This window comes from Salvelinus namaycush, unplaced genomic scaffold (genome assembly GCF_016432855.1).
Source record: "Salvelinus namaycush isolate Seneca unplaced genomic scaffold, SaNama_1.0 Scaffold785, whole genome shotgun sequence".
In the NCBI taxonomy this organism is placed as follows: Eukaryota; Metazoa; Chordata; class Actinopteri; order Salmoniformes; family Salmonidae; genus Salvelinus; species Salvelinus namaycush.
The window spans coordinates 9,118-35,387 of NW_024061514.1; the positions used below are offsets into that span (position 1 = coordinate 9,118).

Here is a 26,270-nt window from a genome sequence, read left to right on the forward strand (position 1 = left end):
TACAAACCCTCCAACCCAAAAAGGCCACAGTATCCTCAATGAAATTATAAAATACAAATACCACAAATTCCAATTGGATTAAATAAATACTAAAACTATTTAACATTATCTTCAGCTCTAGGATCTTCCCCAATATTTGGAACCAAGGACTGATCACCCCAAACCACAAAAGTGGAGACAAATTTGACCCCAATAACTACCGTGGGATATGCGTCAACAGCAACCTGGGGAAAATCCTCTGCATTATCATTAACAGCAGACTCGTACATTTCCTCAGTTAAAACAATGTACTGAGCAAATATCAAATTGGCTTTTTACCAAATTACCGTACGACAGACCACGTATTCACCCTGCACACACTAATTGACAAACAAACCAAAGGCAAAGTCTTCTCATGCTTTGTTGATTTCAAAAAAGCTTTTGACTCAATTTGGCATGAGGGTCTGCTGTACAAATTGATGGAAAGTGTTGTTGGGGGTAAAACATACGACACAAAAAATCCATGTAAACAAACAAGTGTGCGGTTAAAATGGGCAAAAAAAACATTTCTTCCCACAGGGCCGTGGGGTGAGACAGGGATACAGCTTAAGCCCCACCCTCTTCAACATATATATCAACGAATTGGCGCGGGTACTAGAACAGTCTGCAGCACCCGGCCTCACCCTACTAGAATCTGAAGTCAAATGTCTACCGTTTGCTGATGATCTGGTGCTTCTGTCACCAACCAAGGAGGGCCTACAGCAGCACCTAGATCCAGACCCGGGCCCTGACAGCAAATCTCAGTAAGACAAAAATAATGGTGTTCCATAAAAGGTCCAGTTGCCAGGTCCACAAATACAAATTCCATCTAGACACCGTTGCCCTAGAGCACACAAAAAACACTATACATACCTCGGCCGAAACATCAGCGCCACAGGTAGCTTCCACAAAGCTGTGAACGATCTGATAGACAAGGCAAGAATGGCATTCTATGCCATCAAAAGGTACATAAAATTAGACATACCAATTAGGATCTGGCTAAAAATACTTGAATCAGTCATAGAGCCCATTGCCCTTTATGGTTTTGAGGTCTGGGGTCCGCTCACCAACCAAGAATTCACAAAATGGGACAAACACCAAATTGAGACTCTGCATGCAGAATTCTACAAAAATATCCTCCGTGTACAACGTAAAACACCAAATAATGCACGCAGAGCAGAATTAGGCCGATACCCACTAATTATCAAAATCCAGAAAAGAGATGTTAAATTCTACAACCACCTGAAAAGAAGTGATTCCCAAACCTTCCATAACAAAGCCATCATCTACAGAGAGATGAACCTGGAGAAGAGTCCCCTAAGCAAGCTGGTCCTGGGGCTCTGTTCACAAACACAAACACACCCCACAGAGCCCCAGGACAACAGCACAATTAGACCCAACCAAATCATGAGAAAACAAAAAGATAATTACTTGACACATTGGAAAGAATTAACAAAAAAACTGAGCCAACTAGAATGCTATTTGGCCCTAAACAGAGAGTACACAGTGGCAGAATACCTGACCACTGTGACTGACCCAAACTTAAGGAAAGCTTTGACTATGTACAGACTCAGTGAGTATAGCCTTGCTATTGAGAAAGGCCGCCGTAGACAGCCCTGGCTCTCAAGAGAAGACAGGCTATGTGCACACTGCCCACAAAATGAGGTGGAAACTGAGCTGCACTTCCTAACCTCCTGCCCAATGTATGACCATATTAGAGACACATATTTCCCTCAGATTACACAGATCCACAAAGAATTAGAAAACAAACCCAATTTTGATAAACTCCCATATCTATTGGGTTAAATACCAGTGTTTCATCACAGCAGAAAGATTTGTGACCTGTTGCCACAAGAAAAGGGCAACCAGTGAAGAACAAACACCATTGTAAATACAACCCATATTTATGTTTATTTATTTTCCCTTTTGTACTTTAACTATTTGCACATCATTACAACATTCTATATTTACATAATGACATTTGAATTCTTTATTCCTTTGGAACTCTTTAGTGTAATGTTTACTGTTAATTTCACTTTTGTTTATTATCTAGTTCACTTGCTTTGGCAATATTAACATATGTTTCCCATGCCAATAAAGCCTTTTGAATTGTAATTGAGAAGGGGTAGAGAGAGAGAGAGAGGAGAGACAGAGAGACAGAGAGACAGAGAGACAGAGAGAGAGACAGACAGACAAACAGACAGACAAACAGACAGACAAACAGACAGAGAAACAGACAGAGAAACAGACAGAGAAACAGACAGAGAAACAGACAGAGAAACAGACAGAGAAACAGACAGAGAAACAGACAGAGAAACAGAGAGAGAGAGAAAGGGACAGAAAGAGAGAAACTACTGGTGGTAAGCAGTTGGATTGGTCTGACCAGGTGGAGAGGGTGGAGGGACAGAGAGCAAACCTCTAAACATTTGTCTCCCCCTAGTGGATATATTTGGGAAAGCAAGAGAAGCAATATTCAGATGGGGAAGTTCCCCTTTATTAAACCATTGTAAAGAGCTTCCACAGCCAGTGACCATAGTGGAACAGAGCCTCACTGAGCCTGGCCAGTTCATTACAGCTGAAGACATTGAGAACCATCTACAGCAGCCTGACAAGTCATTAATAGGACAGAGAGAAGCATGGACATAGAGATAATAGTTATTAAATCACATGGTACAGCATTAGTCCAACAGTTATACACATTCAAACTGCCTTTCACCCATTTCTTCAACTGCTGTCTAAACAGACACAAAGTATACAGGTCCTTTAATAAGCACTAGATATTCTGTATTACAAACCAACCGCCACGTTCAACAGGACACGACGTTGCGGAACGTTCCGGGGTGAAGTTTCCCCTCGCTACAGATCTGGAATCAGCCTCCCCAAACATAACATTAACCATCTGGGGGAACTGACAAATCCAAAGATCCAACATCTAGGGGCGACTTCCCCCTCGTCCTCGTGGAAGAGCCAGATAAAATAGATGGTACTGAAAAGGCATGCCTCTCGTTGTATTTCTATCTGTTGTCCGTGAGAGTGCAGCTGTTAGCCATCTTATTATGACGATCACAAACTGGGAGAAAACAAGAGATGTACGGCATCATCGTCTCTAGTCAGTCCTCCTGAGGTTAGACGGTTTAGTCTGCATGCCCTGTCAGACCATATACACCCCCGGAGGCTGGTGAGGGGAGGACAGCTCAAAATAAATGAATGAAACGGACACCATGTGTTTGATCCATTTATTCAGCTCCTCCCCTCAGCAGCCTCCTGTGCAACACGAGACAGTTCTGTAGGATATATCCTCTCACATTGTCTATAGTTCCTCTCTGATCTGAGATTCAGCCAGTCAGCCCAGTCAGCCTGCGAGCCCAGTCAGCCTGCGAGCCAGTCAGCCTGCGAGCCAGTCAGCCTGCGAGCCAGTCAGCCTGCGAGCCAGTCAGCCTGCGAGCCAGACAGCCTGCGAGCCAGTCAGCCTGCGAGCCAGTCAGCCTGCGAGCCAGTCAGCCTGCGAGCCAGTCAGCCTGCGAGCCAGTCAGCCTGCGAGCCAGTCAGCCTGCGAGCCAGTCAGCCTGCGAGCCAGTCAGCCTGCGAGCCAGTCAGCCTGCGAGCCAGTCAGCCTGCGAGCCAGTCAGCCTGCGAGCCAGTCAGCCTGCGAGCCAGTCAGCCTGCGAGCCAGTCAGCCTGCGAGCCAGTCAGCCTGCGAGCCAGACAGCCTGCGAGCCAGTCAGCCTGCGAGCCAGTCAGCCTGCGAGCCAGTCAGCCTGCGAGCCAGTCAGCCTGCGAGCCAGTCAGCCTGCGAGCCAGTCAGCCTGCGAGCCAGTCAGCCTGCGAGCCAGTCAGCCTGCGAGTCAGACAGTCTGCGAGTCAATAATAAATAATAAGTAATAATAATAATAATATATAATAAAATAATAATAATAAAATAATAATAATAATAAGTAATAAACAAATACAGTCAGTCAGTCAACCAGCCAGCCAGCCAGCCAGCGTTTGGTGTGTAGATCCCCAGTCCAGAGGTGATCACCGCAGGTCCAACATGGTGACTCTGTCATCGGTGACGGTGATGTGTCCTGCTCCCTGCAGGTCAACACAGAGGAGGACGTGTTGATACGTTTCTGAACAGAACCCTATCTAGTGTTCAGGCAGCTTCAAAGGTGGTGCACCACAAAGGGAATGGGGAAAAGGTGGTGCACCACAAAGGGAATGGGGAAAAGGTGGTGCACCACAAAGGGAATGGGGAAAAGGTGGTGCACCACAAAGGGAATGGGGAAAAGGTGGTGCACCACAAAGGGAATGGGGAAAAGGTGGTGCACCACAAAGGGAATGGGGAAAAGGTGGTGCACCACAAAGGGAATGGGGAAAAGGTGGTGCACCACAAAGGGAATGGGGAAACGGTGGTGCACCACAAAGGGAATGGGGAAAAGGTGGTGCACCACAAAGGGAATGGGGAAACGGTGGTGCACCACAAAGGGAATGGGGAAACGGTGGTGCACCACAAAGGGAATGGGGAAACGGTGGTGCACCACAAAGGGAATGGGGAAACGGTGGTGCACCACAAAGGGAATGGGGAAACGGTGGTGCACCACAAAGGGAATGGGGAAACGGTGGTGCACCACAAAGGGAATGGGGAAACGGTGGTGCACCACAAAGGGAATGGGGAAACGGTGGTGCACCACAAAGGGAATGGGGAAACGGTGGTGCACCACAAAGGGAATGGGGAAACGGTGGTGCACCACAAAGGGAATGGGGAAACGGTGGTGCACCACAAAGGGAATGGGGAAACGGTGGTGCACCACAAAGGGAATGGGAAACGGTGGTGCACCACAAAGGGAATGGGGAAACGGTGGTGCACCACAAAGGGAATGGGGAAACGGTGGTGCACCACAAAGGGAATGGGGAAACGGTGGTGCACCACAAAGGGAATGGGGAAACGGTGGTGCACCACAAAGGGAATGGGGAAACGGTGGTGCACCACAAAGGGAATGGGGAAACGGTGGTGCACCACAAAGGGAATGGGGAAACGGTGGTGCACCACAAAGGGAATGGGGAAACGGTAGTGCACCACAAAGGGAATGGGGAAACGGTAGTGCACCACAAAGGGAATGGGGAAACGGTAGTGCACCACAAAGGGAATGGGGAAACGGTAGTGCACCACAAAGGGAATGGGGAAACGGTAGTGCACCACAAAGGGAATGGGGAAACGGTAGTGCACCACAAAGGGAATGGGGAAACGGTAGTGCACCACAAAGGGAATGGGGAAACGGTAGTGCACCACAAAGGGAATGGGGAAACGGTAGTGCACCACAAAGGGAATGGGGAAACGGTAGTGCACCACAAAGGGAATGGGGAAAAGGTAGTGCACCACAAAGGGAATGGGGAAAAGGTAGTGCACCACAAAGGGAATGGGGAAAAGGTAGTGCACCACAAAGGGAATGGGGAAAAGGTGGTGCACCACAAAGGGAATGGGGAAAAGGTGGTGCACCACAAAGGGAATGGGGAAAAGGTGGTGCACCACAAAGGGAATGGGGAAAAGGTGGTGCACCACAAAGGGAATGGGGAAAAGGTGGTGCACCACAAAGGGAATGGGGAAAAGGTGGTGCACCACAAAGGGAATGGGGAAAAGGTGGTGCACCACAAAGGGAATGGGGAAAAGGTGGTGCACCACAAAGGGAATGGGGAAAAGGTGGTGCACCACAAAGGGAATGGGGAAAAGGTGGTGCACCACAAAGGGAATGGGGAAAAGGTGGTGCACCACAAAGGGAATGGGGAAAAGGTGGTGCACCACAAAGGGAATGGGGAAAAGGTGGTGCACCACAAAGGGAATGGGGAAAAGGTAGTGCACCACAAAGGGAATGGGGAAACGGTAGTGCACCACAAAGGGAATGGGGAAACGGTAGTGCACCACAAAGGGAATGGGGAAACGGTAGTGCACCACAAAGGGAATGGGGAAACGGTAGTGCACCACAAAGGGAATGGGGAAACGGTAGTGCACCACAAAGGGAATGGGGAAACGGTAGTGCACCACAAAGGGAATGGGGAAACGGTAGTGCACCACAAAGGGAATGGGGAAACGGTAGTGCACCACAAAGGGAATGGGGAAACGGTAGTGCACCACAAAGGGAATGGGGAAACGGTAGTGCACCACAAAGGGAATGGGGAAACGGTAGTGCACCACAAAGGGAATGGGGAAACGGTAGTGCACCACAAAGGGAATGGGGAAACGGTAGTGCACCACAAAGGGAATGGGGAAACGGTAGTGCACCACAAAGGGAATGGGGAAACGGTAGTGCACCACAAAGGGAATGGGGAAACGGTAGTGCACCACAAAGGGAATGGGGAAAAGGTAGTGCACCACAAAGGGAATGGGGAAAAGGTAGTGCACCACAAAGGGAATGGGGAAACGGTAGTGCACTACAAAGGGAACGGGGAAAAGGTAGTGCACCACAAAGGGAATGGGGAAAAGAGCTGTACTCACAGTGAAGAGAGGAGGGTCTTTGCTGTGAGGGTGGAAGCCTTTCTGTTTACATGTTGAGATCTCATCCATCCCACGGTCTGTTATCCTGAAGTAGCCCGTCCTACACACACACACACACAGTCTGTTAGTCTGTAGTAGCCCGTCCTACACACACACACACACAGTCTGTTAGTCTGTAGTAGCCCGTCCTACACACACACACACACACACAGTCTGTTAGTCTGTAGTAGCCCGTCCTACACACAGTCTGTTAGTCTGTAGTAGCCCGTCCTATAATAACAACATACACAATATTGGGCTGAACAGTGAATTACAGACTGTGGCTTTAAAACGGCATAAAACACGTGACATGATAAAGGTTATAACACATGATAAAGGCAGTGTGTCTATACTCAATCGTTATAACACATGACATGATAAAGGCAGTGTGACTATGCTCACTCGTTATAACACGTGACATGATAAAGGTTATAACACATGATAAAGGCAGTGTGTCTATACTCAATCGTTATAACATGACATGATAAAGGCAGTGTGTCTATACTCGCTCGTTATAACACATGACATAGGTTATAACACATGATAAAGGCAGTGTCTATACTCACTCGTTATAACACATGACATGATAAAGGTTATAACACGATAAAGGCAGTGTGTCTATACTCGCTCGTTATAACACATGACATGATAAAGGTTATAACACATGATAAAGGCAGTGTGTCTATACTCGCTCGTTATAACACATGACATGATAAAGGTAGTGTGTCTATACTCACTCGTTATGACACATGACATGATAAAGGCAGTGTGTCTTTACTCACTCATTATAACACATGACATGATAAAGGTTATAACACATGACATGATAAAGGCAGTGTGTCTTTACTCACTCATTATAACACATGACATGATAAAGGTTATAACACATGACATGATAAAGGTTATAACACATGATAAAGGCAGTGTGTCTATACTCGCTCGTTATAACACATGACATGATAAAGGTAGTGTGTCTATACTCACTCGTTATGACACATGACATGATAAAGGCAGTGTGTCTTTACTCACTCATTATAACACATGACATGATAAAGGTTATAACACATGATAAAGGTTATAACACATGATAAAGGCAGTGTGTCTATACTCGCTCGTTATAACACGTGACATGATAAAGGTTATAACACATGATAAAGGCTATAACACAGGATAAAGGCAGTGTGTCTATACTCGCTCGTTATAACACATGACATGATAAAGGTTATAACACATGACATGATAAAGGTTATAACACATGATAAAGGCAGTGTCTATACTCACTCGTTATAACATGACATGATAAAGGTTATAACACATGATAAAGGCAGTGTGTCTATACTCGCTCGTTATAACACATGACATGATAAAGGTAGTGTGTCTATACTCACTCGTTATGACACATGACATGATAAAGGCAGTGTGTCTTTACTCACTCATAACACATGACATGATAAAGGTTATAACACATGATAAAGGTTATAACACATGATAAAGGCAGTGTGTCTATACTCGCTCGTTATAACACGTGACATGATAAAGGTTATAACACATGATAAAGGCTATAACACAGGACAAAGGCAGTGTGTCTATACTCACACGTTATAACACGTGACATGATAAAGGTTATAACACATGATAAAGGCAGTGTGTCTATACTCACTCGTTATAACACATGACATGATAGACAGTGTGTCTATACTCGCTCGTTATAACACGTGACATGATAAAGGATATAACACATGATAAAGGCTATAACACAGGACAAAGGCAGTGTGTCTATACTCGCACGTTATAACACATGACATGATAAAGGTTATAACACATGATAAAGGCAGTGTGTCTATACTCACTCGTTATAACACATGACATGATAGACAGTGTGTCTATACTCGCTCGTTATAACACGTGACATGATAAAGGTTATAACACATGATAAAGGCAGTGTGTCTATACTCACTCATTATAACACATGATATGATAAATGTTATAACACGTGATAAAGGTTATAACACATGATAAAGCAGTGTGTCTTTACTCGTTATAACACATGACATGATAAAGGTTATAACACATGATAAAGGTTATAACACAGGATAAAGGCAGTGTGTCTATACTCGCTCGTTATAACACATGACATGATAAAGGTTATAACACATGATAAAGGCAGTGTGTCTATACTCGCTCGTTATAACACGTGACATGATAAAGGATATAACACATGATAAAGGCAGTGTGTCTATACTCACTCATTATAACACATGACATGATAAATGTTATAACACGTGATAAAGGTTATAACACATGATAAAGCAGTGTGTCTTTACTCGTTATAACACATGACATGATAAAGGTTATAACACATGATAAAGGTTATAACATGATAAAGGCAGTGTGTCTATACTCACTCGTTGAACCTGGGTGAACAGACGATAGCGATAGCTTCCGGCATCATGAGCTGGTAGGAACAGTGTGTGTGGAGATCGACACTGGACAGGAAGGCTGTCTGGGTGGGGTGGGTCTGAAACAATACAAACATATATATTGAACAAAAATATAAACACAACATATAAAGTGTTGGTCCCATGAACTGAAATAAAAGATCCCAGAAAATGTTCCAATCGAACAAAAAGCTTATTTCTCCCAAATGTTTGTTGACATCCTTGTTACTGAACATTTCTCCTTTGCCAAGATAATCCATCCACCTGGCAGGTGTGGCATATCAAGAAGCTGATTAAACAGCATGATCATTACACAGGTGCACCTTCTGCTGGGGTCAATAAAAGGCCACTCTAAAATGTGCAGTTTTGTCACACAACACAATGCCACAGATGTCTCAAGTTGAGGGAGTGTGCAATTGGCATGCTGACTGCAGGAATGTCCACCAGAGTTGCTGCCAGAGAATTGAACATTCATTTCTCTACCATAAGCCGACTCCAACATTTTAGAGAATTTGTCAGTACGTCCAACCGGCCTCACAATCGCAGACCACGTGTAACCAAGCCAGCCCAGGACATCCACATCCGGCTTCTTCACCTATCTGAGACCAGCCAACAGGACAGCTGATAAAACTATGTATGTTTAGGGTTAGGGTTAAGGTATCTGTGACCAACAGATGCATATCTGTATTCCCAGTCATGTGACAGCAACAGATTAGGGCCTAATTAATTTATTTACATTGACTGATATCCTGATATAAACTGTAACTCAGTAAATTCTGAAATTGTTGCATGTTGCATTTATATTTTTTGTTCAGTGTATAATTATATATTATTATATAGTAGGAAGATCAACACTGGGCAGGAAGACAGGCCTAGAAGGTGGACAATTTTCTCACCGAGGAGAAGCACGGGTTCAGTATCTCAGTAAATGTATTATCTCTGGTAGGGTTATCCCAATAGCAGAATCTCAGTAAATGTATTATCTCTGGTAGGCTTATCCCAATAGCAGAATCTGAGTAAATGTATTATCTCTGGTAGGGTTATCCCAATAGCAGAATCTGAGTAAATGTATTATCTCTGGTAGGGTTATCCCAATAGCAGAATCTGAGTAAATGTATTATCTCTGGTAAGGTTATCCCAATAGCAGAATCTCAGTAAATATATTATCTCTGGTGGAGAGATAGCGCTGATAAACATGTGTCATGACTCTCTCTCTCCTTGGTGAGGCTTTTAGGTGCCAGGTCAGCTCGGCACATGGCTGACAGATAGCCAGACCCACCCCCAGAGAGGAGAGGGGGAGATGGGCCGGTTTCATGACTTAACAGCCAGTCGTAAACTTTCTCTCTCTTGCCCTGCAGTATCGGGAAGGTAAAAACCCCTTTGTTACCGAGAGACTCGTGCCGCCAAAAACTTCAACATCAAACAATGGGATATATTTCAACATCTGAATGTTTGGAATGATGTCTATTTTGTGATGTCATAAAAATGATCAGAAAGACATTATAACGGAAACACTAACTTTAAGAGCTTTTTTAAAATATATTTTTAACATATAAATGTAATTCAAAATTGAAAAGGCACTCGCACATCTGAGCAATCTTTTTTAGCAGGTGCCATGGTAACAATTGAACAAGATGAAGGAAAAAGGAAACCGCACACTAAATGTAAAAATGATATGATTAAATATCAAAATACTGTTGTGAAGATAGCAATGTGATGTTAGCCTTCTAAATGAGAAGTGTGTTTCGTGTAAACTTGTGCCCAGTCAGTAGCCACGCCCACGTGAGCTCAGAGTTTGTGTCAACATGACGGAACGCCCTCCAAAGCCAGAGTGCTTAAAATAACTCGCTAACGAAATGTACATTGGACCAGAGAACGTAAGGCTGTGGCCCACACGTTGAAATGGTTAAAACCATCAGACCAGACAGCGTTGTGTGGTGGCTACACGGATGAAAATGGTAAGACCCTCTGAAACTCTCAACGAGCGAAGAAAATAAAGACTAGACCAAACATTCACAGTCTGCAGCTGTGCATATAAAGTAGTCTAGGACATGTGACCAAAGACAAGCGGGAAGAACAAATCCCTCTCACCACCGCGTGGTACACCTGAGGTATCTATTCTAACAAACACTTCAAGACAGAAGAAGCCTACAGCTAAGATGGACATTGTGACCTCTGGTGGACAACCAGAGTCTTACATCGAACCACTTCCTAAAGACGGATCGAGTGGTTTCAACAGAGAGACGACAGAGAAAGACATCTACGCGTAGATATATATACTGCTCAAAAAAATAAAGGGAACACTTAAACAACACAATGTAACTCCAAGTCAATCACACTTCTGGGAAATCAAACTGTCCACTTAGGAAGCAACACTGATTGACAATACATTTCACATGCTGTTGTGCAAATGGAATAGACAAAAGGTGGAAATTATAGGCAATTAGCAAGACACCCCCAATAAAGGAGTGGTTCTGCAGGTGGTGACCACAGACCACTTCTCAGTTCCTATGCTTCCTGGCTGATGTTTTGGTCACTTTTGAATGCTGGCAGTGCTTTCACTCTAGTGGTAGCATGAGACGGAGTCTACAACCCACACAAGTGGCTCAGGTAGTGCAGCTCATCCAGGATGGCACATCAATGCGAGCTGTGGCAAGAAGGTTTGCTGTGTCTGTCAGCGTAGTGTCCAGAGCATGGAGGCGCTACCAGGAGACAGGCCAGTACATCAGGAGAGGAGGCTAATTGATCATTAGAAAACCATTTTGCAATTATGTTAGCACAGCTGAAAACAGTTGTCCTGATTAAAGAAGCAATTAAAACTGGCCTTCTTTAGACTAGTTGAGTATCTGGAGCATAAGTAATTGAGGTTTCGATTACAGGCTCAAAATGGCCAGAAACAAATAACTTTCTTCTGAAACTCATCAGTGTATTCTTGTTCTGAGAAATGAAGGCTATTCCATGCGAGAAATTGCCAAGAAACTGAAGATATTGTACAACGCTGTGTACTACTCCCTTCACAGAACAGCACAAACTGTCTCTAACCAGAATAGAAAGAGGAGTGGGAGGCCCCGGTGCACAACTGAGCAAGAGGACAATTACATTAGAGTATCTAGTTTGAGAAACAGACGCCTCACAAGTCCTCAACTGGCAGCTTCATTAAATAGTACCCGCAAAACACCAGTCTCAACGTCAACAGTGAAGAGGCGACTCTGGGATGCTGGCCTCTAGGCAGAGTTCCTCTGTCCAGTGTCTGTGTTCTTTTGCCAATTTTAATCTTTTCTTTTTATTGGCCAGTCAGATATGGCTTTTTCTTTACAACTCTGCCTAGAAGGCCAGCATCCCTGCAAGGCTTGCGGCCCAGACAGCATCTCCAGCCGCATCCTCAGAACATGATCAGACCAGCTGGCTGGAGTGTTTACGGACATATTCAATCTCTCCACATGCTTCAAGACGTCCACCATTGTTCCTGTACCCAAGAAGGCGAAGCCAACTGAACTAAATGACTACCGCCCCGTAGCGCTCACTTCTGTCATCATGAAGTGCTTTGAGAGACTAGTCAAGGATCATATCACCTCCACCTGACACCCTCGACCCACTACAATTTGCTTACCGCCCCAATAGATCCATGGATGACACAATCGCCATCTCACTGCACACTGCCCTAACCCATCTGGACAAGAGGAATACCTATGTAAGAAGGCTGTTCATTGACTACAGCTCAGCCTTCTACACCATAGTATCCTCCAACTCATCATGAAGCTCAGGGCCCTGGGTCTGAACCCCGACCTGTGCAACTGGTTCCTGAAATTCCTGACAGCAGCCCCCCCAGGTGGTGAAGGTAGGCAACAACACCTCCACTACACTGATCCTCCACACAGGGTCCCAACAATGGTGAGTGCTCAGCCCCCTCCTGTACTCCGTTCACCATGACTGCAATCATCAAGTTTGCAGATGACACAAGTGGCCTGACTACAAACAACGAGACAGCCTACAGGAAGGATGAGGGCCCTGGCAGAGTGTTGCCAAGAAAATAGGAGGATGACGGCAACTGCACCGTCTGCAACTGCAGGGCTCTCCAGAGGGTGGTGCGTTCAGCCACCCGAGCCACGGCCTGTTCAACCCGCTATCATCCAGAAGGCGAGGTCAGTACAGGTGCATAAAAGCAGGGACCGAGAGACTGAAAAACAGCTTCTATCTCAAGGCCATCGGACTGTTAAACAGCCACCACTAGCCGGCTACCACCCAGTTACTCAACCCTGCACCTTAGAGGCTGCTGCCTGGAATCACTGATCACTTTAATAATGTTTACAAACTGTTTTACTCATTTCATATGTATATACTGTAATTTAGTCAAAGCCACTCCGACATTGCTCATCCTAATATTTATATATTTCTTAATTCTACTCTTCTACTTTTAGATGTGTGTATTGTTGTGAATTGTTAGATATTACTGCAGTGTTGGAGCTGGGAACACAAGCATTTCGCTACACCCACAATAACATCTGCAACCAATTTGATTTGGAATTGGATTTGATTACATAGGGTTATCACAATACCAGTATCTCAATGGATGTATTACACTACATGACCAAAAATCTGCTCATCGAACATCTTATTCCAAAATCATGGAGTTGGTCCCCCTTTGCTGCTCTGGAAGGGGGACCTTTTGCGGGTACTATTTAATGAAGCTAACAGCCTCCACCCTTCTGGGAAGGCTTTCCACTAGATGATGGAACATTGCTTCCGGGACATGCTTCCATTCAGCCACAAGAGCATTAGTGAGTTTGGACGATTTGTCCTGGCTCGCAGTCGGCGTTCCAATTCATCCCAAAGGGGTTCGATGGGGTTGAGGTCAGGGCTACTTGCAGGCCAGTCATGTTCTTCCACACCAAACTCAACAAACCATTTCTGTATGGACCTCGCTTTGTGCACGAGGACATTGTCATGCTGAAACAAGAAAGGGCCTTCCCCAAACTGTTGTCATTGTATTCTGTAGCATTAAGATTTCCCTTCACTGGAACTAAAAGGGCCTAGCCCGAACCATGAAAAACAGCCCCAAACCATTATTCCTCCTCCACCAAACTTTACAGTTGGCACTATGGTTTCGGGCTGGTAGTGTTTTCCTGGCATCTGCCAAACCCAGATTCGTCCGTCTGACTGCCAGATGGTGAAGTGTGATTCATCAGTCCAGAGAACGTGTTTCCACTTTTCCAGAATCCAATGGCGGCGAGCTTTACAACACTCCAGCCAACGCTTGGCATTGAGCATGGTGATCTTAGTCTTGTGTGCGGCTGCTCAGCCATGGAAACCCATTTCATGATGCTCCCGAAGAACAGTTATTGTGCTGACGTTGCTTCCAGAGGCAGTTTGGAACTCGGTAGTGAGCGTTGCAACCGGGGACAGACAACCACTTCAGAAAAACAGCACATACACTTGACAGGGGTCGTCTCCAGCAGGGCAGAAATTTAACCAACTGAATTGTTGGAAAGGTGGCATCCTATGACAGAGCCACGTTGAAAGTCACTGAGCTCTTTAGTACAGGCCATTCTACTGCCAACGTTTGTCTATGGAGATTGCTGGCTGTGTGCTCTATTTTATACACCTGTCAGCAACGGGTGTGGGTGAATTAGCCGAATCCACTCATTTGAAGGGGTGTCCACATACTTTTGCACAAAAAGTATAATGAAAAACAAACAAAAAATAAAACATGCTTAAATTGTTGAGGAAAATGTTACAAACTGGTCCTAAATCTGCTCTCCTAGAAGATGTATGAATATGGGCTCTGGTGTAACTCACATGTATCCAGCCCAGAGTGATGAGGTCAAACTGGTCCTAGATCTGCTCTCCTAGAAGATGTATGAATATGGGCTCTGGTGTAACTCACATGTATCCAGCCCAGAGTGATGAGGTCAAACTGGTCCTAGATCTGCTCTCCTAGAAGATGTATGAATATGGGCTCTGGTGTAACTCACATGTATCCAGCCCAGGGTGATGAGGTCATACTGGTCCTGGATCAGGAACAGCTCCTCTTCGTTCTCCGTGTCGCAGTAGTCTGGCCCTCCGTTCTGCTTCGGCACGATCACATGGGTCACTGTGAACGCATTCCTCAGCTGAAAAACACAGAATCAGACACACAGAGTCAGAGACACACAGAGAGAGTCAGAGACACACAGAGAGAGTCAGAGACACACAGAGAGAGTCAGAGACACACAGAGAGAGTCAGAGACACACAGAGAGAGTCAGAGACACACAGAGAGAGTCAGAGACACACAGAGCGAGTCAGAGACACAGAGCGAGTCAGAGACACAGAGCGAGTCAGAGACACAGAGCGAGTCAGAGACACAGAGAGAGTCAGAGACACAGAGAGAGTCAGAGACACAGAGAGAGTCAGAGACACAGAATCAGACACACAGAGACAGAATCAGACATGGAATTTGACTGCCATCATGATTCGTAATACGGCCACCGCAACGGCCCCGTAATACGGCCACCGCAACGGCCCCGTAATACGGCCACCGCAACGGCCCCGTAATACGGCCACCGCAACGGCCCCGTAATACGGCCACCGCAACGGCCCCGTAATACGGCCACCGCAACAGCCCCGTAATACGGTCACCGCAACAGCCCCGTAATACGGTCACCGTAACAGCCCCGTAATACGGTCACCGTAACAGCCCCGTAATACGGTCACCGTAACAGCCCCGTAATACGGTCACCGTAACAGCCCCGTAATACGGTCACCGTAACAGCCCCGTAATACGGTCACCGTAACAGCCCCGTAATACGGTCACCGTAACAGCCTCGTACAGCCTCGTAATACGGTCACCGTAACAGCCCCGTAATACGGTCACCGCAACAGCCCCGTAATACGGTCACCGTAACAGCCCCGTAATACGGTCACCGTAACAGCCCCGTAATACGGTCACCGTAACAGCCCCGTAATACGGTCACCGTAACAGCCCCGTAATACGGTCACCGTAACAGCCCCGTAATACGGTCACCGTAACAGCCTCGTAATACGGTCACCGCAACAGCCCCGTAATACGGTCACCGTAACAGCCCCGTAATACGGTCACCGTAACAGCCCCGTAATACGGTCACCGCAACAGCCCCGTAATACGGTCACCGCAACAGCCCCGTAATACGGTCACCGTAACAGCCCCGTAATACGGTCACCGTAACACGGTCACCGTAACAGCCCCGTAATACGGTCACCGCAACAGCCCCGTAATACGGTCACCGTAACAGCCCCGTAATACGGTCACCGTAACAGCCCCGTAATACGGTCACCGTAACAGCCCCGTAATACGGTCACCGTAACAGCCCCGTAATACGGTCACCGTAACAGCCCCGTAATACGGTCACCGTAACAGCCCCGTAATACGGTCACCGTAACAGCCCCGTAATACGGTCACCGTAACAGCCCCGTAATACGGTCACCGTAACAGCCCTACACGCACCCACATCAATACGTTTTGCTGTAGAATAACTATGATTTTAGTACAGCTGTTGCTGTATACAAGTTCGGTCTTACCAGTTTACCACAGAGGATGCCACAGGTCTCCACAGCTCGGCTGGTGTTGGAATCAGCTAGTCTGAGGAAGCTGCTGCAAAGCTCTGAGGGCACTGCCAGCTGCCGGATCCCATCCACCATGCCATCCATAGTGTCTGGACAGAGGAGGGACAATACCCCATCAGGTTTTCAGCAACACTTCAGAAATAACTGGTTTAATTCATGTGTTATCCTCTATCATTGAAATGGGAATATTGTGTTGTATTTCATCCCTTCTATTCTATGTTGTAGAGCCAGATTAAACAGCCCTTCTATTCTATGTTGTAGAGCCAGATTAAACAGCCCTTCTATTCTATGTTGTAGAGCCAGATTAAACAGCCCTTCTATTCTATATTGTAGAGCCAGATTAAACAGCCCTTCTATTCTATGTTGTAGAGCCAGATTAAACAGCCCTTCTATTCTATATTGTAGAGCCAGATTAAACAGCCCTTCTATTCTATATTGTAGAGCCAGATTAAACAGCCCTTCTATTCTATGTTGTAGAGCCAGATTAAACAGCCCTTCTATTCTATATTGTAGAGCCAGATTAAACAGCCCTTCTATTCTATGTTGTAGAGCCAGATTAAACATCCCTTCTATTCTATATTGTAGAGCCAGATTAAACAGCCCTTCTATTCTATGTTGTAGAGCCAGATTAAACAGCCCTTCTATTCTATATTGTAGAGCCAGATTAAACAGCCCTTCTATTCTATGTTGTAGAGCCAGATTAAACAGCCCTTCTATTCTACGTTGCAGAGCCAGATTAAACAGCCCTTCTATTCTATGTTGTAGAGCCAGATTAAACAGCCTTTCTATTCTATGTTGTAGAGCCAGATTAAACAGCCCTTCTATTCTATGTTGTAGAGCCAGATTAAACAGCCCTTCTATTCTATGTTGTAGAGCCAGATTAAACAGCCCTTCTATTCTATGTTGTAGAGCCAGATTAAACAGCCCTTCTATTCTATGTTGTAGAGCCAGATTAAACAGCCCTTCTATTCTATGTTGTGGAGCCAGATTAAACAGCCTTTCTATTCTACGTTGCAGAGCCAGATTAAACAGCCCTTCTATTCTATATTGTAGAGCCAGATTAAACAGCCCTTCTATTCTATGTTGTAGAGCCAGATTAAACAGCCCTTCTATTCTATATTGTAGAGCCAGATTAAACAGCCCTTCTATTCTATGTTGTAGAGCCAGATTAAACAGCCCTTCTATTCTATGTTGTGGAGCCAGATTAAACAGCCCTTCTATTCTATGTTGTAGAGCCAGATTAAACATCCCTTCTATTCTATGTTGTAGAGCCAGATTAAACAGCCCTTCTATTCTATGTTGTAGAGCCAGATTAAACAGCCCTTCTATTCTATGTTGTAGAGCCAGATTAAACAGCCTTTCTATTCTACGTTGCAGAGCCAGATTAAACAGCCTTTCTATTCTACGTTGCAGAGCCAGATTAAACATCCAGAGAAAAGTAGAAGTTGATTAGCCTTTGAATCGTTCCATGAACACAGAGTGTACAAAACATGAGGCACACCTTCCTAATATTGAGTTGCACCCCCTTTTGGTCCTCAGAACAGCCTCAATTCGTCAGGTCATGGACTCTACAAGGTGTGGAAAGCGTCCCACAGGGACGCTGGCCCATCTAAACTCCAATGCTTCCCACAGTTGTGTCAAGTTGGCTGGATGTCCTTTGGGTGGTGGACCATTCTTGATACACACAGGAAACTGTTGAGCATGAAAACCCCAGCAGCTTTGCCGTTCTTAACACACTCAAACCGATGTTCCTGGCACCTGGCATACCCCGTTCAAAGGCATTTAAATATTTAGTCTTGCTCGTTCACCCTCTGAATGGCACACATACACAATCCATGTCCCAATTGTCTCAAGGCTTATAAATCCTTCTTTAACCTGTATCCTCCCCTTCATCTACATTGATTGAAGTGGATTTAACAAGTGACATCAATAAGGGATCCTAGCTTTCACCTGGTCAGTCTATGTCATGGAAAAAGCAGGTGTTCCTAATGTTTTGTCCACTCAGTGTGTTTTTACTCACTAGCGCTCATAGGTTTGAGCGTCCGGTCGAAGGTGGGGAGCGCCGTGGGCCCGGTGCTACCGCCAGGCGGTCTGACCCGGCTGGCGCTGTCCCCCGGGCTCTGAGGGGGGGTGGGGGACACGGCCAGGGGCAGAGGGGGGCCCTGGATCCCTGGGAGGAGGGGTGCATCGGGGGGAGGGGTCCCAGGAGCATGAAACTCCTGAAGGATACGCTGCCTCTCCTTCTCCAGCTCCTGCCGTCTGATTACGGAGTCACATTAGTGTCAATATTGATCAATATTTGAATATTTAAAAAAGGTCCAATGCAGCCATTTTGATCTTAATATCAAATCATTTCTGGGTAATAGTTATTGTACCTCACTGGGATTTTTTACCAAATGAAAACTATAAACGAAAATAGCTACTTATCAAAGAGTAATTTCTCAAGCCAGACTTTCGCTACGGCTGTCGGTGAGTGGTCTGAGTTGGGAGGGGAAAACTGATGATGTCACCAGGCCAAAACTCCACCCCACCAAAACAGGCGGAAGTTTCCGGTGACCTTTTCAAACAGCTCTGACACTAAAAGGGCATTATCATCATTTTCACAGTACTATTCCGACATCAGAGTGTGGAAGTATATAGAAAACAGGGAAATCACATTTTTGACTGCACTGGGGGAAATGATGCAATATTCATTCAATCCAGTTTCAAATCATGAAATAGCCGACAAGTTAAATGTATGAACTCAATGATTCACTCATTGAGTTCAAATTACAAACATATTAAATTCAAAATTACATTTCTTAAAATGCAAATGAAAAACCGATTAAATTCAGATGAAGTTTGTGTTGGCAGTGACGTTCCTCTCAGACCTGATTATCTCCTCGAAGGCGCTGAACTGCTCTTGTTCCCGTTGGCGCCGCTGCAGTTCCACCACACGCTCCCGCTCTGCTTCTAGCGCCTGCTGCTTCGACTGTTGCTGCGCCAAGGTTGCCTCCTCTGCTTTCTACACACACCGTAGTGACACACACACGCATTAGAAAATCAACCAAATCCGGTGGGCAGAGGGCTCTACTGGGGGTATAAAGTTGGAGAATGGGCAGGAAGGTCTACAGAGGTGGGCAGGAAGGTCTACAGAGGTGGGCAGGAAGGTCTACAGAGGTGGGCAGGAAGGTCTACAGAGGTGGGCAGGAAGGTCTACAGAGGAGGGCAGGAAGGTCTACAGAGGTGGGCAGGAAGGTCTACAGAGGAGGGCAGGAAGGTCTACAGAGGAGGGCAGGAAGGTCTACAGAGGTGGGCAGGAAGGTCTACAGAGGTGGGCAGGAAGGTCTACAGAGGTGGGCAGGAAGGTCTACAGAGGAGGGCAGGAAGGTCTACAGAGGTGGGCAGGAAGGTCTACAGAGGTGGGCAGGAAGGTCTACAGAGGTGGGCAGGAAGGTCTACAGAGGTGGGCAGGAAGGTCTACAGAGGTGGGCAGGAAGGTCTACAGAGGTGGGCAGGAAGGTCTACAGAGGAGGGCAGGAAGGTCTACAGAGGTGGGCAGGAAGGTCTACAGAGGTGGGCAGGAAGGTCTACAGAGGTGGGCAGGAAGGTCTACAGAGGTGGGCAGAAGCCTTGTTACCTTCTTGATGAGATACTGTGCATGCTCCTGCTCATATAACTTGAGAAGAGCCTTCTTCAGCACCTCTGCTTGAGGGAAGGCCACCTCCTTCAGTCTCTGTTGGGACAGATGACAGCATGTCACATCACAAGAGAACCACAGAGGTCCTCCGGTACCCCCCAACAGCCCAACCCTGGTCCTCCGGTACCCCCCAACAGCCCAACCCTGGTCCTCCGGTACCCCCCAACAGCCCAACCCTGGTCCTCCGGTACCCCCCAACAGCCCAACCCTGGGGTACCTGGGGGTCCTGGAGGACCAGGGTTGGGCTGTTGGGGAGTACCGGAGGACCAGGGTTGGGGGTACTGGAGGACTGGAGTGTGAAACAGTTAGAATTTGGAACGGTACCTTCAAGGTGTCCTTCTTCTCTGGAATGTTGGCTGTTTTGTAATCTCTGTGTTTAGGAAGCTTCTCAATGAAGAGCCTGAATGGAAACATGATGATAAGCAGAAACACATCTTCATAACATTGCAGAAATATGAAACTTTTTGACTAAAAATGATATATTAAAACTAATCCATGCTTTTGTCACTTCTAGATTAGACTACTGCAGTGCTCTACTTTTCGGCTACTCGGATAAAGCACTAAATAAACTTCAGTTAGTGCTGAACACGGCTGCTAGAATCCTGACTAGAACTAAAAAATGTGATCATATTACTCCAGTGCTAGCTTCCCTACACTGGCTTCCTGTTAAGGCAAGGGCTGATTTCAAGGTTTTACTGCTAACCTACAAAGCATTACATGGGCTTGCTCCTACCTATCTTTCCGAGTTGGTCCTGCCGTACATACCTACACGTACGCTACGGTCACAAGACGCAGGCCTCCTAACTGTCCCTAGAATTTCTAAGCAAACAGCTGGAGGCAGGGCTTTCTCCTATAGAGCTCCATTTTTATGGAACAGTCTGCCTACCCATGTGAGAGACGCAGACTCGGTCTCAACCTTTAAGTCTTTACTGAAGACTCATCTCTTCAGTAGGTCCTATGACTGAATGTAGTCTGGCCCAGGAGTGTGAAAGTGAACGGAAAGGCTCTGGAGCAACGAACCTCCCTTGCTGTCTCTGCCTGGCCGGCTCTCCTCTCTCCACTGCGATTCTCTGCCTCTGAATCTATTACGGGGGCTGAGTCACTGACGTGATCTTCCTGTCCAGTTTTGCGCCCCCTTGGGCTCGCAGGATGAAGGAGATCTTTGTGGGCTATACTCGGCCTTGTCTCAGGGTAGTAAGTTGGTGGTCTGTTGATATCCCTCTAGTGGTGTGGGGGCTGTGCTTTGGCAAAGTGGGTGGGGTTATATCCTGCCTGGTTGGCCCTGTTCGGGGGTATCACCGGACAAGGCCACAGTGTCCCCCGACCCCCCCTTGTCTCAGTCTCCAGTATCTATGGTGCAATAGTCTGTGCCAGGGGGCTAGTGTCAGTCTGTCCTATCTGGAGTGTTTCTCCTGTCCTATCTGGAGTGTTTCTCCTGTCCTATCTGGTGTCCTGTGTGAACTTAAGTATGCTCCCTCTAATTCTCCCATCTCTCTCTCTCTCCTCCCAGAGGACCTGAACTCTAGGACCATGGCTCAGGACTACCTGGCCTGATGACTCCTGGCTGTCACCAGTCCACCTGGTCATGCTGCTGCTCCAGTTTCAACTGTTCTGCCTGCGGCTACGGAACACTGACCTGTTCACCGGATGTGCTACCTGTCCAAGACCTGCTGTATTCAACTCTCTCCCTCTCCTTTCCTCCCTCCCTCCCTCTCACTCTCTCTACCACACCTGCAGTCTCAACCTCTGAATGCTCGGCTATGAAAAGCCAACTGACATTTACTCCTGAGGTGCTGACCTGTTGCACCCTCGACATCCACTGTGATTATTATTTGACCCTGCTGGTCATCTATGAACATTTGAACATCTTGAAGAACAATCTGGCCTTAATGGCCATGTACTCGTATAATCTCCACCCGGCAAAGACAGAAGAAGACTGGCCACCCCTCAGAGCCTGGTTCCTCTCTAGGTTTCTTCCTTGGTTCCTGCCTTTCTAGGGAGTTTTTCCTAGCCACCGTGCTTCTACACCTGCATTGCTTGCTGTTTGGGGTTTTAGGCTGAGTTTCTGTACAGCACTTTGTGATATCTGCTGATGTCACAAAGTGAAAGGGCTAAAAAGGGCTTTATAAATACATTTGATTGATTCATATTCCTGACTTGTGATAGCATGATGCTTTATGTTCAGATGAGGTCACTTCCCAGGGCACCTGCTGTGTATTTCAGATGAGGTCACTTCCCAGGGCACCTGCTGTGTATTTCAGATGAGGTCACTTCCCAGGGCACCTGCTGTGTATTTCAGATGAGTCCACTTCCCAGGGCACCTGCTGTGTATTGCAGATGAGGTCACTTCCCAGGGCACCTGCTGTGTATTGCAGATGAGGTCACTTCCCAGGGCACCTGCTGTGTATTTCAGATGAGGTCACTTCCTAGGGCACCTGCTGTGTATTTCAGATGAGGTCACTTCCCAAGGCACCTGCTGTGTATTTCAGATGAGGTCACTTCCCAGGGCACCTGCTGTGTATTTCAGATGAGGCCCATACTTCCCATTCATTTGTGACTGAGGCATTTTATCTGGATCTAGTCTCTACAGCTGATCTCAACATGATTGTCTGCAACCCAATAAACTATATGGTACATTGTCCCCAATACTACCGTAAACAAACGTCCCCCGGTGGCAATATGCCTGGCTTATGTAACCGGCAACACACTGCCATTTGACAATTACAGCTTCCTCCCCCACTGACACTTCATCTTGGGTTCTCTGTCTTGTGACACGACGGCCATCTTGACAACACCTTCATCAGCGGCCTACTTCCACCAACTCAACTTACGTGATGTACTTGTTGTAGAGTACGAAGGCGTGCTCTGCGTTGCCCTCCTCGGTGTAGGTGTTGGCCATACGGATCATCTCCACGCCTGACCTGAAGTACCTCCGGGGAGGAACGTCCTCGTTCACGTCCACAGAGCTGCCCTTCTTGGTCAGGGCACGGACACGGTCCTCAGGGGGCAGGCTGACATCCGTGTGGTCTGCCATCAGGAACTTCCTCCTACACACCTGACAGGAAATCAAACCTCTGTTAGTCCGCTTCAGAAATTGCACTATATATATATATATATAGTGCACTATTTTTAACTAGCTGAACATCAGCACAGCTGGCTGGGGCTCCACCCATCTCCCCTACACACCTGACAGGGACTTAATCAATGAATCAAAAGTATTGATTAAACTCTGGTTTACATCGGCACTTGTCAAGGAGGAGCGCGTTCCACAGCTAAGGTCGAGGCAACAACCAATGGTTGCGTGCCATGTCATCGACTGTGTATACAATACAAAGTTGCAAAGGAAATGTTGTGATCTATTTAATAAAACACCCCAAAAAAGTCTGTGGAAATCCAGATGTTTTCAAGAGACCCTCCACAACCTGCACCACTCATCCAAGAAGGACAGGAAGAACCAGTGGTATCAACGACCAAGTATCTTGGTTTTCATCTAGACAATAACCTCAGCGGTGATACACGTGGAGCAGTGGCCTCACTGAGAATTGGCCTGAAGATCTGGTCACAGTGTACACTACACTGGTCAGGCATTGTCTGGAATACGGTGTAGTGCTGTTAGTTGGATACAACTAAAAGCAGCAGCCCCAACTGAACATGGTGCAGAGGGGCCCTGAGGCTCATCTCCAGAGGTGGAGCAGTCCAGTCACAGCTCCCGTCACTGCAGAACAATTCTACACATTTTGCTATGAGAACAATGTGCAGTTTTATAGCAAATTCCCTTCAATTCTACACTTTTTGCCATGGCTAATACCATCCGAGTGACTCAAACATTATAACAAAATCAAAGGGGGCCCCATGCCATGCCAAAAATACTCCTGAATGCAACATTTGTTTTATTGTATATTCTCCCTGACTGTCTCGCTTTGATTTAGGTGTTTGTTAGTTTTCAAAGATGATCTCATCGAGAACACTGTCTACACTGTATTTCTGATCAATTTGATGTTATTTTAAAAGGACAAAAACATTTGCTTTTCTTTCAAAAACAAGGACGTTTCTAAGTGACCCAAAACTTTTTAACAACTTCTCAACACAAGCTATACTTGACACAACATGCACCCATCCCCCTCTTTTCCCCCACACATTTTGTTCTCATCAGATAACAACCACAGACCCACACACACTCCCCTCCCCCATGAACAGGCCCCTGCTAAAACAACCCCACACACATTATATTCAAGGTTGAGACTTTAAGACAAAGAACCATGTTAAGAGCCAATGGAACGTCGACACCAGGCCCGAACAGGACTACCCACGACCCAGAGCGACCAATCAGAAGGCCAGACTACTAGATTCAACCTACTTCCTTTGCTGTATAATGAACTGTAAAATATGTTTAGGCTCTCTTTTTCCGACGATTCCATACGAATCAGACAGAACGGGGCCGTGCAGCACGATTTCCCAGATATCTTTACCTTTGAATAAACTGCCTTATTAAACCATATCCACCTAGTCCTATGTCTCAACTTGATCTCCTGTCTCCAGTAAATGCTTTATCAACAATATATATACAAATCTGTTTGGACATAGGTGGCCCGAAAAAAACACTTAGGCGGCCACCCAAGACATTTCTATGCAGAAAAAACCCTGCAGATACCTAAATATGTTTAAGCCTTATATGGAAAATCATTTAAATATGTGACCGACCGGCTCAAATCGGTCTTAGGCAGCCAAATGTTTTTTTTTTAAACATTTGATAAAAGTAGAGACTAACCTCTACCTGTGCGACCTACAGACAACAGGCGTGGCCATAAAGCCTCTCCCTGATAATACACATTGTTATAAAGTTTACACAATTAAGTATTCTTATGTATATTATTAAGTACTATGTGCATAAACATTAGTGTTTTTTCCCACGACGTTGGACTATCTAGCCAACAGAAAACGTGTGAGCATTATGAATCTGTAGCTAGCCAACTTCTCAATCCATATAATATGTTTGGGAGGCTAACTAGCTAGCTAGCCATGACCGATTTGAAGTTAACCCGTATGGGCAACTAGCTAGCTAGCCAGCCATGACCGATTTGAAGTTACCTGTACACTTGATGCATGCTAGATGGACATGTTTCACCATCATCCATGATGAAAAACATGAATTGCAGGGATAAGATTGATTTGCAAGCAGTTCTAACACTAGCTAGTAGCTTAGCAAAACTAACTTACGTTCGATTGTTTTCAAATTCCCACCTAGTTGAGCGATGAAATATGTAGGTTTCACCAACAAATACGTATCAAAGGTTATATCATTCAATTCGGGAGCAATTTATCGTTGTCTTTATCAAGTAAATCTTCAGTTAAGTAAATAATTAGCTAGCAAGGTGGCTAATTGTTACAACCGTCTACTTCCGCATCTCCACCAGCGTCTCGTCAGCAACACAAAAAATGTACTTCCGGGTCATGGAATTTCGGCAAAATAAAAGTGCTCTACGTAACAGAAGAAAGGTGTTGTTTTCTGTATTTATTGATGATATATGAAATTGATTGTCTAAGCATTAACATTGATGTGATGGTATTAATTAAAAGTAATTTTGATCGAAATGTGCAAATTGTCCAAACAGATCATCAAGGTAGACGGATTATTTTAAATATGCTACTGGACAATAAACAGATATGGCTTATTAACCTATACGGTCCAAATAATGATGATCCAAAATTCTTTTAAAATATATATCAGAATTTATCAACTCTACAAGCAACACTAGACTCTATTATTATAGTGGGAGATTTTAATACTGTCTTAAATACCTCTATGGACCGGAAAGGAAATCACACTACAAACTATTACCTTCAGGCACTTAAGGAAATCATGAATGTCATGGATATATTGGAATTAGTGGATATATGGAGGCTTAAATACCCTGACCTAGTGAGATATACATGGCAGAGGTTTAATATCCTGACCTAGTGAGATATACATGGAGGAGGTTTAATATCCTGACCTAGTGAGATATACATGGAGGAGGTTTAATATCCTGACCTAGTGAAATATAC

The 26,270-nt window shown here is 45.7% G+C and overlaps 1 protein-coding gene across 1 annotated transcript; it reads right to left on the reverse strand.

Annotated features, from left to right (window-relative positions):
- Positions 1-2,485: 2,485 nt before the first annotated feature.
- Positions 2,486-25,641, reverse strand: LOC120042808 (STAM-binding protein-like A). The gene is made up of 11 exons (XM_038987618.1): positions 25,443-25,641; positions 23,057-23,280; positions 20,550-20,625; positions 20,166-20,261; positions 19,417-19,550; positions 18,567-18,805; positions 16,502-16,635; positions 14,940-15,077; positions 8,935-9,047; positions 6,491-6,590; positions 2,486-4,092 (listed from the first exon to the last, which is right to left on the reverse strand). The coding sequence occupies exons 2-11, from the start codon at positions 23,257-23,259 to the stop codon at positions 4,036-4,038; spliced, it is 1,290 nt and encodes a 429-aa protein (XP_038843546.1). The 5' UTR covers positions 23,260-23,280; positions 25,443-25,641; the 3' UTR covers positions 2,486-4,035.
- Positions 25,642-26,270: the final 629 nt, after the last annotated feature.